The sequence below is a fragment of the Electrona antarctica genome (assembly GCF_951216825.1).
Source record: "Electrona antarctica genome assembly, contig: scaffold_407, whole genome shotgun sequence".
Lineage (NCBI taxonomy): Eukaryota > Metazoa > Chordata > Actinopteri > Myctophiformes > Myctophidae > Electrona > Electrona antarctica.
In genome coordinates this window covers 28749-43111 of record NW_027637863.1, presented here as the reverse complement: position 1 = coordinate 43111, position 14363 = coordinate 28749, and the positions used below count along the sequence as shown (strand labels likewise).

The following is a 14363-nucleotide window of genomic DNA, read 5'->3' as shown; positions in this document are numbered from 1 at the left end:
CAGGCTATAATCGATAATGTCACGTTGCCGCATCGATGCACAATGCATTGCTGAACACTAACATGAATGTTTCAATCTGCATCTGGTTCTAACTTCTAAGCGTGGCTTCTTTAACAGTTGTATGGAGGTATAGGCTGTGTGGCTTCTAATTAACCCTAACCCTAACCCAAGTCCTGAGATCAGATTCTACAAATGTCTTCTAAATCATGACAGTTTTCTGAAAAACCTATGTTTCAAACCTATGTCAGTGGTTCTCAAACTATTTCATGTTAAGGACGCCAAAAATTATAAGTATTTGGCTGCGGACCCTCATCTGAAAATATGGGCCCCCCCCCCCCCCCCCCCCCCAGAAGCAAATATTTCAGGTGAAAACGTTCTCTGTGGAAGAATATATGTTCAAAGATTTGCACACATTTACACGATTTGTCAAACATAGCAGATCTACAAGCTCATGAGCTTGTATATCTGCAATTTTTCAACGGCTAAAGTCTTTAAAACAATGGTTAAAGTGGTTAAAAGCTAAGGCGACACAGACGCGTCCTCAGGTCTAAATGGGTTAACAGGTGCATGTGTATGGAGGTACCTATAGGATATACGTGGCTTCTTCATTTACAGCCGTACAGCCTGTTGAGTCTGGTGATGTCGTTCTGACTCATCTCAGTGGCCGTGCCGAACTCCGCGTTGGCGTTGGGAGTGGCTACCATGGTGGGATAGCCGTTGTCGGAGAAGGCATACCTGAAATCACATCATATAAAACACACGCATATTGAATAGTTTGTCCTATATATACAGTATAGAGCCCCCGAGGAGCGGCCAGGAGGAGAATTTCACATACATTTTTCCCGATTTCAGAAAGTATTTATTTAACCCATTTTGGGCGGGAACCCCTTTTGGTGTTAGCATTACGTTATGCTTTAGCTATTGAAAAATAGCAGATCTACAAGCTCGTAGCGCGCCACCGAGTGGCGCGCCACGAGCTTGTAGGTCTGCTATTTTTGAAAACTTTTTAGAATCTGATCTCAGGTCAAAATGGGTTAAAGAACCGTAAGTAACGGACAAAGCCAACTCGGAGGGTGACAACTCATGACAATAAACAAAACAAATTGGGCCGAACAAATAATTAGAAAGAAGAAAAAAGGGCAGTGTACAACACTTTTTTGTTGTTGTTTTTCCTCTTTCTAATTATTTGTTTGTACACAACTGCAATTCAGTGGTTTCAAATAACGTTGTTTTCTCCACTAACCTGTGGTACTGCATGACAGAGTTGTAGTCATATGGAGTTCCCTGGTTCAGAGTGTTTTCCTTATCAAAGGCATACTCCAAACCTGGAGAGAAAAGTGACATTAATAATAAGTGACATTAATGGAACAATATTCTTCCTCTGAATGAATCACCGACCAGGCCTCACGGCCAAGCTACACCAGGCTTTTCTCGCGCGTTTACCCTAAACGCGCGGCCCGCGCTTGCGTTTTTTAAAATAGGACTGGACCTAAATTAAACGCACGCGCGGGAGAAAACGCGCGAGAAAAGCCTGGTGTAGCTTGGCAGTCAAGGTCAAGGTCATGCAGCTTGTCCCAAGCTGGGCGATTAATTTTTCAGCAGATGATAAGTCTAAAAACACAGTACACACAGTAAAACATACATAAACAACAACAACATCACAATATACAGGTTATTACATTTAAGTGCAACTAGAACCAAAAGTGCAACCAAGTGCAAATACAACTATCCTCACCACCCATCCCTGAAACCAGCAGCTACGTGCTCCTGCTTCCCTTGTTGATGGCCTGAGTGGAGGTACTAGGTATAAATGAGAATTTGTACCTGTTGTTTTTGGTTACAGGGGTCTTTAACCATTGGACGAAAGGCATGAATTCATATTCCCGGTTTAGGGGGTGAGAGGCTAGCTGTCTGCTCTAATTGATTTCTTTTAGCACCTGCTCGTCCTATAATATGACTCACATATGACATATGACAGCTGAATTTGACCCCCACAATCTTGCTAGTCCCCTTAACAACCCCGTTAAGGGCATTCATTTCCCTGTCTAACACAAATGTTAATTACCATACCAGCAAATGGCAGCAAAGGAGACGACAGACTCAATGAAGGCCCCGCTAGCTGCCACATTAAATCCAACACATTGACACCTATTCACTCTCAAAGTGAAGTCTGAATGCAGGGACTGCATGCGACTGTATGACAGTATGCGACGAAGGTGAGGATATTTTTAAAAGTGTTCATTTCAAAGTTACTGGTTTGTTTCACTTAATTGGATTTGTGAACTGCATGGAGATTGTGAAAAGCCTACATTGTATATAAGACTGTACTCTTCATGAGTGTAAAAAAAAAGTATATATATAGCGTGCGTGCGTGCGTGCGTGCGTGCGTGCGTGCGTGCGTGCGTGCCACATCTTATGCGGGCCCCCACCTGGAGTGATGTTTTGCCAGAGGATGCGGATGTACTGGTCCCTGTCGTTGCGACACTGCTCGTGATGGAAGCCCAGCGCGTGCAGCAGCTCATGCTGCACCGTGTTGTGGTAGAGGCAGCCCTGACGGCTCAGAGAAAGGGTCTGCTCGTAGTACATACGACCAACATACGAGTAGCACCTGGAGATACAATGTAGGCAATTAGCAGACGCTCTTATAAGTCTTAGTCCAGAGCAGTAAGCAAGAGCAACACATGGTAATACATCAAATACATAGAAATAGTCATCAAGAATCATAAGCAAGCTATAAGAGCCTAACACCTGCCTGGCCCGTGGCTCAGCGGTCCAGGCACCTTGGCTGGTAATCCAGTCTGGCAGCATGTGCCGCGGGTTCGACTCCCGATCCCGACGGCCTTCACTGCATGTCACCCCCCCCCCCCCCCATCTCCCTCCCCATTTCCTGTCAGCCTACTGTCTATCCCTCCATAAAAAAATGTAAAATAAAGGCGAAAGCCACAAAAAAAACATAACAAAAATAAGAGCCTAACATCCGTCTAACAGTAGAATATCTGTACAATGAAACTATGAGTATACACTATAGAGTGCTACATAAAATCTAAATTACATGAGTTTAGCTTTGCATACGCCTGCAAGGTCGTTGAGGCTAATGCAAATGCTACGGGCTTATACGATGGAGTCTGAAGAGGTGATTTTAATGAATATGGCGGGAGATTGGGAGTGAGTCTGCACTCTGCAGTTCTGATTGAAATGGGAAGTTCATTCCATATAGTTTTGGAGCCAAAGTTGGATACATTTCAGAGGAATATAATCTAGTTCACAATCATAATCACCCGTTTTGTAGTGAATCCTAATGAAGTTTTGAAAACCGATTCCTGCCAAAGTTGGAACAGTAGATTCCTAGTTGGAATAGTAGCTCGTATAATCTTGCAATGGGTCTGGTCCACAAGATTCGATACACCACCAGATACCTGTCTAGATACTTCCTTAATGTTAACGAAGTCCACACCCACACCACCAGAGGGAGTGCAACGAACCATGTACAACCCAGATTCGGCACAAACAAGGGACTAAATTCTGTTCGCTCCTATGCCACCAAAATGTGGAACGCCCTACCAACAGTCATTAAGACATGTGAATCCCTTGACTCCTTCAAAACCGCTCTCAAAGGGCACCTACGGACGGCTGCAATTCGAAACTGCCCCCCCCCCCCCCCCCCTCTATTTGTACGTCTCTAAATGTTTTGATGAATTGAACAAGGTGGACCCTCTTGTAAACAAGTGTAATGTTTAATTGGGTCGTCCACTCCACAGTTAACAGTCTTTGTATTGAGTTTGTGCTTGAAATGTACTGTAATTCTGCAAACTGTTAATAAATATTTCAATCAATCAATCAATCAATAATAAACTGTATAATTATTTGAATGGTGTTGGATGTGTATAGAGCACCGAAGTCTGACGTCACTTTCAGTAGAGGGCACCAACACACAGGTTCATGTATTTTTTTATTCTCCATATGGCGATTTTAGGTCGCTTCATATAAGAACTGTGTTTGAAAAATAAACCGACCACCCCGGCCTTTCTGTCAGGGGAGTGGCTGTGCGTCGTTAATGATGTCCATTCATATTTGATACAGCCAGTTTCTGGAGAAAATGGAATTAATGTGGCCGCAAAAGCCTTGAAACTACATATGAAGGCAATGTCGCTGCTAATATACGTCACGCCCAGCTGTCAACACATTGCGTTCCTGAGATTCCTCGTTGACGTAAGCTCAGCTGGTGGTGACTCGACTCGTACTAACCACGAAACATTAAATACCAATAAAATAAAAATAAACATAATTGACATTCAGTTTCTGTTGTGCGACGGGCAGATGCAGCCACCCCCCCCTACCCGGAAATGTAGTCTAGCTCTGGGTTTTTTGACTCGTTTCTAATGCTTATTTTGTTACTCTTTGGGTATATTTGTTCATTTCCACCTTCAGTCGATGCTTCATATCCATATGAGTGAAAAGGCCGGGGTGATCGGTTTATTTTTCAAACACAGTTCTTATATGAGGCGATCTAAAATCCCCCTATGGAGATTACAATGCAAATCGTCAGTAGAGGGCAGTGACGTCAGGACTTCGGTGCTCTATAGGACAGGGGTTCTCAACGTTTTTGGCGGGGACCCCCGGAAATGCTTTGGCAACGTCTCGGGACCCCCGCCCCGCCCCCTCCCGACCCCCAATATAAATTGACTGCTACAATAACCTTAAACCATTTTGGGCGGGAACCCCTTTTGGTGTTTTAAGCATTGTTATAATTTAGCTATTTAAAAATAGCAGATCTACAAGCTCATAGCGCGCCACCGAGTGGCGCGCTACGAGCTTGTAGGTATGCTATTTTTGAAAAATCGTGAAAAAAAAATTAAAAGAAAAAATCTTTTTTTTTTTTTTTTTAAATAATTTGGGGACCCCCTAAAATAATTTGGCGACCCCCCGAGGGGTCGCGACCCACGGGTTGAGAACCCCTGCTCTATAGGAGAAGGCAATTAACTCAGCATTACCCTTCGAGGGACTGGACGTGGAGGAAGTCTCTGTGCGATGTGCGGCGAATGAACCGGATGCAGGACATGCTGTTGAAAGACTGCAGACCACGCTCGATAATGGACAGCTCCCGAGAGCCTGGAAGGATATGCATTATGCAGGGTCCATTTGGTTTCATTTGTACACTTCATTCTGAGTTGAATGTGGGTGGGTGGGTGTGGGGCCCAGGGGTCGTCATCGCCATGTTGGCTTGTGGTGGTGGACATTTTTGTCAACATTCCATTATTGCAGACAGACAGGGTGGACAAAATATCACCAGAAACACATGAATAGATACCCCTGAATGACCATAACAGGTCTGTAACTCTGAGAGTGTTCGAATGGAGCCAAATGGACCCGTAAGGGTCCATTCGAACACTCTCAGAGTTAAAGGAGAATTCCATGCTAGAAGGCTTTCTTACCTTAATTTGTAGTTGTTACGTCCCCAACAAAGAGGTCCAGGTGCAAAAGTGCATTATTGGCTACTTCCCCTAATATAAGCCCTGGGTTTTGTGCTAATTCGCTTATTTCCATCGAAATAAGTAGTAAAGTGTGCCGCTCGGGATAGTATTTACATTATGAAGAGAGGACATATACACAAAATATAGATTTTTGAGCGATGGAAATAAGCCAATTAGCATAACACCCCATAGCCCCATTCAATTCAATGCAATTCATTGAGGGCTTATGGTAGGGGAAATAGCCAATAATGCGCTTTTGCACAAAATAACACCTGGACCTCTTTGGTGGGGACGTCAACTACAAATAAAGGTAAGAAAGCCTTCTAGCATGGAATTCTCCTTTAACGCATTTTGGGCGGGAACCCCTTTTGGTGTTTTAACTAAGCAGTATGTAATACTTTAGCTATTGAAAAATAGCAGATCTACAAGCTCATAGCGCTTGTAGGTCTGCTATTTTTGAAAAATCGTGAAAATGCGGCACAAATCTTTGAATATATATTCTTTCAAAAGACTTTTATTTCGACGTTAAAACACCAAAAGGGGTTCCTGCCCAAAATGGCTTAAGGGGGTCTTTGCAAATAAAACATTTGAGAACCACTAGTAGCCTACTAGCCAACTAGTGGACTCCTAATGTGCCATAGAGTCGTAGTAAATAATTGTCATATTCTGAAGAAAACCTGGAGACTTGACATTCAGTAATTGGGTCTTGTGATCAAAATAAAAACATTATAGGCCTAATGGTGTGTAAAACTACATCTAAAACTGTCCACAGACAAGATCTTGGGCTCCATCTTTGCGCCACCCTTTATCCCTTATCCCTAAACGTATTTGCTATTTTTTTACTATTTTAAAATAGTTCAACTAGCCGATCTAAATCGAGACAATGTGAGCACACGTCACAGCGCGTGCGTTGTGAGCTTGTAGATCTGCTATTTTCAGCAAGTGTAAAATCAGTCATTACGACGGCATCAATTAGCCCGGCAAAATACATTTTAGTCGACTGAATCAACTGTAGATTTAGTCGACTAAAATCCTATGATATTTAGTCGACTAAACCTAGACTAGCACTAAGACATTCCAGGTGACTAAAATGTGACTAAAACTAAATGATGACTATTCAAGAGACTAATGACAAAAAACTAAAATCAAAATTTTTGCTGCCAAAAACCACACTGGCTGCTTACTGTAGTGGTTGGCGATGACATCATAGGGCCTAATAATGCATTATAAAACTGAGGTTTAGAATGGAGGGTTGCTTACTGTAGTGGTTGGCGATGACATAGGGCCTAATAATTAGTGGTGTGCTGAAATATCGATATGGCGATATATATCGATACGTCCTCCCGTGATAAATAATCGATATTGATTATTAAAATATATTTTTTTAATTTGATTTGAAATGTTGTTCATAATGAAGTGATGAACAACATGTTTAGAAAAGAAGGAAATTACAGCTAAAATAAAGCAAATCCCACTCACATTCCACAGCAACCAGAAGTACTGAATTACTGGATGGTGATTTGTCCAAAGTCTCCAAACAGCTTTGTGGGAATACAAAATGCTGCATTTTTTCAGTTCCAAGTATTTTGTAGTTGCAGATATCGTGATATATCGTTGATGAAATTTCATACAATATATCGATATATCGCAAATATCGCAATATATCGAATATCGTGATATTATCGTTATCGAGGGCCTAATATCGCGATATATATTGTATCGTGAGGAACCCATATCGTCCCACCCCTACTAATAATGCATATAACACTGAGGTTTAGAATGGAGGGTTGCTTACTGTAGTGGTTGGTGATGACATAGGGCCTAATAATCAGAATCACTATACTTATCATTTTCCTATGTACTTGCATACAAAAGAACATGAAATACCGTTTCCCCTCAGTTATTGGCAGTGCAACATAAAACATAGAGCCTATTTAAAAAACACAAGCTAAAAACTAAAACAAAAACATGGACAAACATTTAAAAAGAGCCCCAGTATGTATGATGACGTGCAATTCATATGGAAAAGTTCAGAATTACACCACGCACAACCTATACATAAATAAAGTGGCATGGTGCTATCCTTAAAAACAAAACGTTACCAGCACCGTTTTTTAAAGTGCTGTTGTGCATCAAAAGTGCATTCTAAAGTGCAATAATGCATATAAAACTGAGGTTTAGAATGGAGGGTTGCTTACTGTAGTGGTTGGCGATGACATATAGGGCCTAATACTGCATATAAAACAGGTTTAGAATGGAGGGTTGCTTACTGTAGTGGTTGGCGATGACATATAGGGCCTAATAATGCATAGAAAACAGGTTTAGAATGGAGGGTTGCTTACTGTAGTGGTTGGCGATGACATATAGGGCCTAATAATGCATATAACACTGAGGTTTAGAATGGAGGGTTGCTTACTGTAGTGGTTGGCGATGACATAGGGTATGTAGACCAAGCCGTCGCTGGATTGGGGCCACTTGCAGGAGCCGGAGGTGCACTGATCAGCGTTCTTGTTCTCAGAGTCATCATAGGCGATGTCGTCCACCACCCGGGGTCCGCCTACAGCACGCTCTGCAGACAATACATATAGACAGACAATACTGTGAAATCAGCTCCATGCCATCATCATTTAGGAGATTTCATATTAGACCTTTTTAACCCATAATCAGGACGGGAACCCCTTTTGGTGTTTTAATCCATTTTGGGCGGCAGCGGTGGCCGAACGGTTTGCGGAGCGGTCTTGTTATCGGAAGGTCGCCAGTTCGAATCCCCGGACCGGCATGTTAAAATTACCACCGCTGAAGTGCCCTTGAGCAAGGCATTGAACCCCTACCTTGAAATGTTCTATGAGCAGGGTCTGGCTGTAAACAAGCATCTCGAGCTTAGTCCATTCACCCTGGTTAAACAAAGAACTTTGCTTTGGGCGGGGACCCCTTTTGGTGTTTTAAACATTATGTTATAATTTAGCTATTGAAAAATAGCAGATCTACAAGCTCATGAACTTGTAGATCTGCTATTTTTGAAAAATGTCGACATGCTATGAGCTTGTAGGTCTGCTATTTTTGAAAAATCTGCCTTAAATCTTTGAATATATATTCTTTCAGACGTTTTTAACTCAAATCTTTGCTTCTGGGGGGTCCCTGGAACAACATATTTTCAGATGGGGGTCGGCGGCCAATTTCATATCATTTTTGGGGTCCTTGACATGACATATTAAGAACCACGGATATAGAAACATAGGTATTTCAGAAAACTGTCCTAACCTAAATGGGTCTAAGAATGAGCTTCTACAGCTTTTCTGATAGTGACCAGTGGTGGAAAAAGTGCTCACATTTCTTTTAATAATAATGTACAAAGTAACTATAGTAGCTAAAGTTGTCAAATAATTGTAGTGGAGTAAAAATACAATATTTGCCTTTGAGGTGGAGTGAAGTGGAGTAAAAGTACTGGAATTGGAAATGTACAAATACCTCAAAATTGTACTTAAGTACAGTACTTAAGTAAATGTTCTTAGTTACTTTCCACCACTGAGGTCTATGGGATCATAATTCAGGAGATTTCATATTAGACGTTAAGTGTAAGAATGAGCTTCTACAGTTTTCTGATATTGACCAATCAATCTAATTGCTGTCATTAAAATATCTCACGGATTTCTTACCGACTTTATCTCATTCAGAAAATGACCGTCTCACCTATGTTACGGTTGGCTTCCTCAATTCTTTCAGAGGCAGACTTAATATCCTAAAAAAAGAGAAACAAAAATAATTTATTATTATTCAATTATCTCTGAACGGAAAGAATTTGCTTCAAATTTAGAGACAAAAAGAGAGAGGTGGGGAGGGGGGGGGGGGGGATTTAAATTAAAACAACACATTTACCTGACCTAACATAAGCACTGCATGCAAAAAGGCAAGTACTAAGACAGAAGGATATTATGTTTGCAAAGACAAATATACATCAAAACGTGCCTTATTCCCTTAACCCTTAGAAGGTGAAAGACGCATCAGAATTCCGTAAATGATCAATGACGCCAATTGGAACATATTAATATGCTCCGAAGCGCTGTTTAAATTCCTGAGCTTATATTCCAACTACATTACCCAGAAAACCCGTGTCACGTGACACACGTGTACGTGTTGCCATTGGAAGCTGGTCCCACCCCCTGTAAACAGTGGGGGCAGAGGGAGTCTTCATAGTTTATTGTTTTGCCTGTTTTGCCGTCTCGCCCGAGCGATTTTCTAGCAGAAAAAGTTGAAATCAGTACTATTTATTTGAGCGAGTTTTGTGGTAGTAGTATTGATCCATACGCGTCCCAGTCGCCTTCTCCAGGCGGAGTAGCCCTGGTCCAGTGCTTACAGCGAGACTCGCTGCTCCCTCCCTCCTTTTTTCATTGTCTCCCCATCGTCGTCCGATGAGCTATACCGGGAAACCATTGAAGAAGACGATCAACCCGGAATGTTTTGAGGTAATCTTATTGTAGAAAATGCCCTTCTATAGTGATCAGAAATCATAAGATGATCGCTACAAATAGATGCTTGGATAATTACTACTACTAGTCAGATCATGACGCCAGAATGACTCACCACGATGGCCCCCAGCCATTAGCCAGCACCAAAGGTGCTGGCTAATGGGGGGGTTGGTGCATTGGTGCTGGCTAATGGCTGGAGGGGGGGTTGGTGTCGATCGGTTGGTTGGTGCAGTACAAATGTATCGTAGCAGGCATGCACGCATGGCAGTACAAGTATTTTATATTGCCTTATAGGCGATCTGATCTTTAGAGTAATGTTCGCTCCTTTTATTTACTGTCTACAAAGACGGAGAACAAACATGCATCGTTTACTGAAGCAACGCGTGGTTATGATGACCTTGCTACAAGGATCGGAGGGGGGACGGGGAGTGAAGCTAACAGTAGCGTATTATATAAGATCTGTATGACGTTTCATTGACGTCTGAGCTTGCATGATAATCGCATTCATTGTATATTGTATACAATCATGATTGTACATTGTTTAGTGTGTCTCCGTGTGATGATGATGATGACGATGATGTCAGATAGCCTACGTCCCCCCCCCCCCCCCAACTGGCTATTGGCCGGGCTGACTACAGCTAAATGTTTATTTTTATATATTTAGAACTGGCATCAGATGAGGAGGAGGAGGAGGAGGATGATGATGATGAAGACGAAGAGTCAAGACTGCGATGGAGTTCTCCGACACTGAACCGGATGCATTCATTCATTTCAGTTGTTGTTTTTTTTAAATTTAGCCTACACACACACACACACACCGTCAAGAACAACTGGAATGCAGTGGTTTGGGGACACTGGGGAGTTTGGGGACAACTGTTTTGTATGTAGGCCTATTTATTTTCTGTAATATTTATTATAATTGTATTATGTTAGTAGTCATAAAAAATAAAAGACGCTTTTACAATTAGTTAGACCTGTCATGGCTATTTTGTTCACTATTCTGAGGTTTATGGTTTGACTAAGCGAGTTTCAACTGTGATTTACTCTGTAACGGTAGATGGTAAGAACCCAATTTTTTGTTATAATACAGTATACATTCAAGTCTATATTTTGATACATATCATGGGCACAAAGTCATATCAAAACAATGTCCTTGGATGTGTTTTTTATCAAAACTGTTTCTTCACAACAGGCTTTTGAGATACATGCATGAATAGACAAGGTACTGGTAAGACTATGTAAACATGGTATATATCAAAAATTCAAAATGTGCGTTAGAATGTCTAATTTTACCCCAAAAAAGAATTGAGTTTATATGATGTTCCATTTCAGAGCTAGGGGGACTTTTAGCTGGATAGGTCAGATTGATCATGACTGACCATGCTATTTATAGATGGCAAAATATCTACAGTGGTACATGTGAGAAACTTTTTATTTTATTTTAATTGAACTAGACAACTCACCCTTTAAAATGAGATATTGCATGGCTATGTACGCCCAGCAGAAAAAAAGTTATTTAGAAAATAAAACTTCAACCGGGCATAACTTTTTTTGTTGTCCTAGAAACACTACCCAGTGTAAATGCAGGCTCTTTTAAATGGCTTCCAACACAAAAACTAAACATTTTATCAACTCAGTTCATTTTTTTCCTGGAAGCAGACAAGCCAAGCTTTCTCTGAAGGTCTTTCGTTGTCACACATTCACAACAGAGAATTTTCAATAAATCATTCAAAAACGCCATTCTGCCATAGAGAAGTCTAAAAACTATATAGAAATCCTTGAAACTCTCAAAGAGTTAAAGGAGAATTCCATGCTAGAAGGCTTTTTTACTTTTCTTTGTAGTTGTTACGTCCCCACCAAAGAGGTCCAGGTGTTTTTTTGTGCAAAAACTCCTTATTGGCTATTTCCCCTACCATAAGCCCTCAATGAATTGCATTGAATTGAATGGGGCTATGCAGTGTTGTGCTAATTTGCTTATTTCCATCGAAATAAGTAGTAAAGTGTGCCGCTTGGGATATTATTTACATTATGAACAGAGGATATATAAAAAATAATAATAATTTTGCACAATTAGCACAACACCCCATTCAATTCCCATTCAATGCAATTCATTTAGGGCTTATGGTAGGGGAAATAGCCAATAAGGAGCTTTTGCACAAAATAACACCTGGACCTCTTTGGTGGGGACGTAACAACTACAAAGAAAGGTAAGAAAGCCTTTTAGTATGGAATTCTCCTTTAACGAGAGCCTTTCATTAATAATGGGAGACGTGCAAAGCAATCGAGAAGGATCAGCATCTAGAGAGAGGATGAAACACTTACCTGGTTTTCCTCTGCCATGGTGAAAATCACCATCACGGCCAGAAGGCCCAGGGTTATCCTCAAAACAGCCATGATGTCCACCTATAACAACCTGCAGGGTTAGAAATTGTATTTTCAAATCAACGTGACATATGGTGTTCAAGTATGAAAATAAATAGTATAAGTGCCCCATGATGATGAAGTATATATTAAACATGTAAGACTCGTTAAAGAGGTCAGAAAATGTGTGACTCACTCAATCAATCCCCAAAGCTAACACCAGGAAGGTACAGAGATAAAGGTGGCTTTATAAAGACTATGCTGGAGGGGGGCCTAGTGGTCCAGGCGCATCATGCCACATAATGGGCTCTGGCCTGACAGCGCGTTGTGTGTTCGTGTCCCGTTCATGACGACCTTTGCTGCATGTCTCTCCTCCCCTCTCCCCCTCCCTCTTTCCTGTCTGTCTTCACTGTAAATATCAATTAACCCATTCTGGGCGGGAACCCCTTTTGGTGTTTTACCCCCTCAGGCCGGGAACCCATTTTGGGGTTCTGTACAGTATGTACAGTATTCAAAAAATTAAAAACTTTGATGCTGCTATATAAATATTTGAAGTTTTTCAGAAAACTTAGGTCAGGCTTTAGAACTCCTTTTTAGAATCGGCCTCAGGCTTGGCACAAAAGCCAAGCCTTTTTTAAAAAAAAAGAAGAAAAAGGCTATGCTGGAGTCCTGCTTTGGACACCATGGAAGCATGGAAATATGTTGTTGATAAGAACAGTTCACCTTGAAGCCACGTTGCCCATTCCCATCATCTGCAGGTGAAACCAGCTAGTATATCTAATCTCTGGAACACGTGTGCCGCTGCGTGGGTACAGGGCTGCTGGACAATGTGTCACTCCCACAAGTTAGGGAAGACAGAATGTTCATTCTGAGATGCACACGATGCAAAAGAATACATGTATTTTTCTCAACATTTAGAGTAGACCGTTGGCTCTCAAACAAACTTCTTCATGTCAAGGACCCCCAAATTGATCTTTATCAGCCCCGCGGACCCCCATTTGTACCGCTCTAGCAGTGATTCTCAAAGGTTTTCATTTCAAGGACCCCTGTTGACTATTTTGACCTGAGATAAGATTCTAAAAATGTCTTCTACATCCTGACAGTTTTCTGAAAAAGCTATGTTTCTATGTCAGTCGTTCTTCGATTTTTCAAAAATAGCAGACCTACAAGCTCGTAGCGCGCCACTCGGTGGCGCGCTATGAGCTTGTAGATCTGCTATTTTTCAATAGCTAAAGCATAACATAATGCTAACACCAAAAGGGGTTCCCGCCCAAAATGGGTTAACCTACAGACGTTGGACGCCCATTTAACAGCATTTCTATCTCTGGGACCCCAATTTACATTGTAAAATCAATGTGGTCAATTTGGTTCCAACTATCATTTTGCTGGGGACCCCCTGGAACTCCCTCGAGAACCCCTGGGGGTCCCCAGACCCCACTTTGAGAACCACTGACAACAGCATTGTCTTCATCATGTATGTCCCTGTAGCACTTTGAGATCGGCAAGAATGTAAAGCATGTTGTAAATAAAATGCATTATTGTTATCTCGGTCCGATAATAATATTATATAATAATTTTGTACATAATTCTGTGACTATATATATTCTATTGTTAACCAGCACCAGTAGACGTCGATTACCTTTGATGGGACTAATTTCTGGGTTCTTGTAATAATGATAATATGGTGAGTCTATTGTATATATAAGTAGTTAAAAGCAGGACTTTGCTCATATAAATGGTGCATTTATATAGCGCCTTTTATCCAAGGCGCTTTACATAGATTGTGCATCAATTCACCCATTCACACACACATTCATACACTAGCCAGCACATCGGGAGCAATTAGGGGTTCAGTGTCTTGCTCAAGGACACTTCGACACTAACTCTGGGGGAGCCCGGGTTCGAACAGGCAACCTTGCGGTTGCGATCCAGCCACTCCACCCCTGAGCCACCGCCCCCCCCCATATGAAAAATAATTTCACCCACTTCTTATCTGCCAAAAATGATTATTGAATATGTTATCCTTTACGTTCTTATAATATAATGTCTGCAAACCCGAGAGAGA

At 41.5% G+C, this 14363-nt stretch overlaps 1 protein-coding gene across 1 annotated transcript; it reads right to left on the bottom strand.

Annotated features, from left to right (window-relative positions):
• Positions 1 to 605: 605 nt before the first annotated feature.
• On the bottom strand, positions 606 to 12484 carry LOC306918602 (high choriolytic enzyme 1-like; the record flags this gene model as incomplete). The annotated part of the gene is made up of 7 exons (XM_079531494.1): positions 12260 to 12484; positions 9162 to 9210; positions 7888 to 8040; positions 4992 to 5109; positions 2430 to 2608; positions 1244 to 1325; positions 606 to 735 (listed from the first exon to the last, which is right to left on the bottom strand). The coding sequence occupies exons 1-7, from the start codon at positions 12329 to 12331 to the stop codon at positions 606 to 608; spliced, it is 783 nt and encodes a 260-aa protein (XP_079387620.1). The 5' UTR covers positions 12332 to 12484.
• Between the last annotated feature and the right edge of the window lie 1879 nt (positions 12485 to 14363).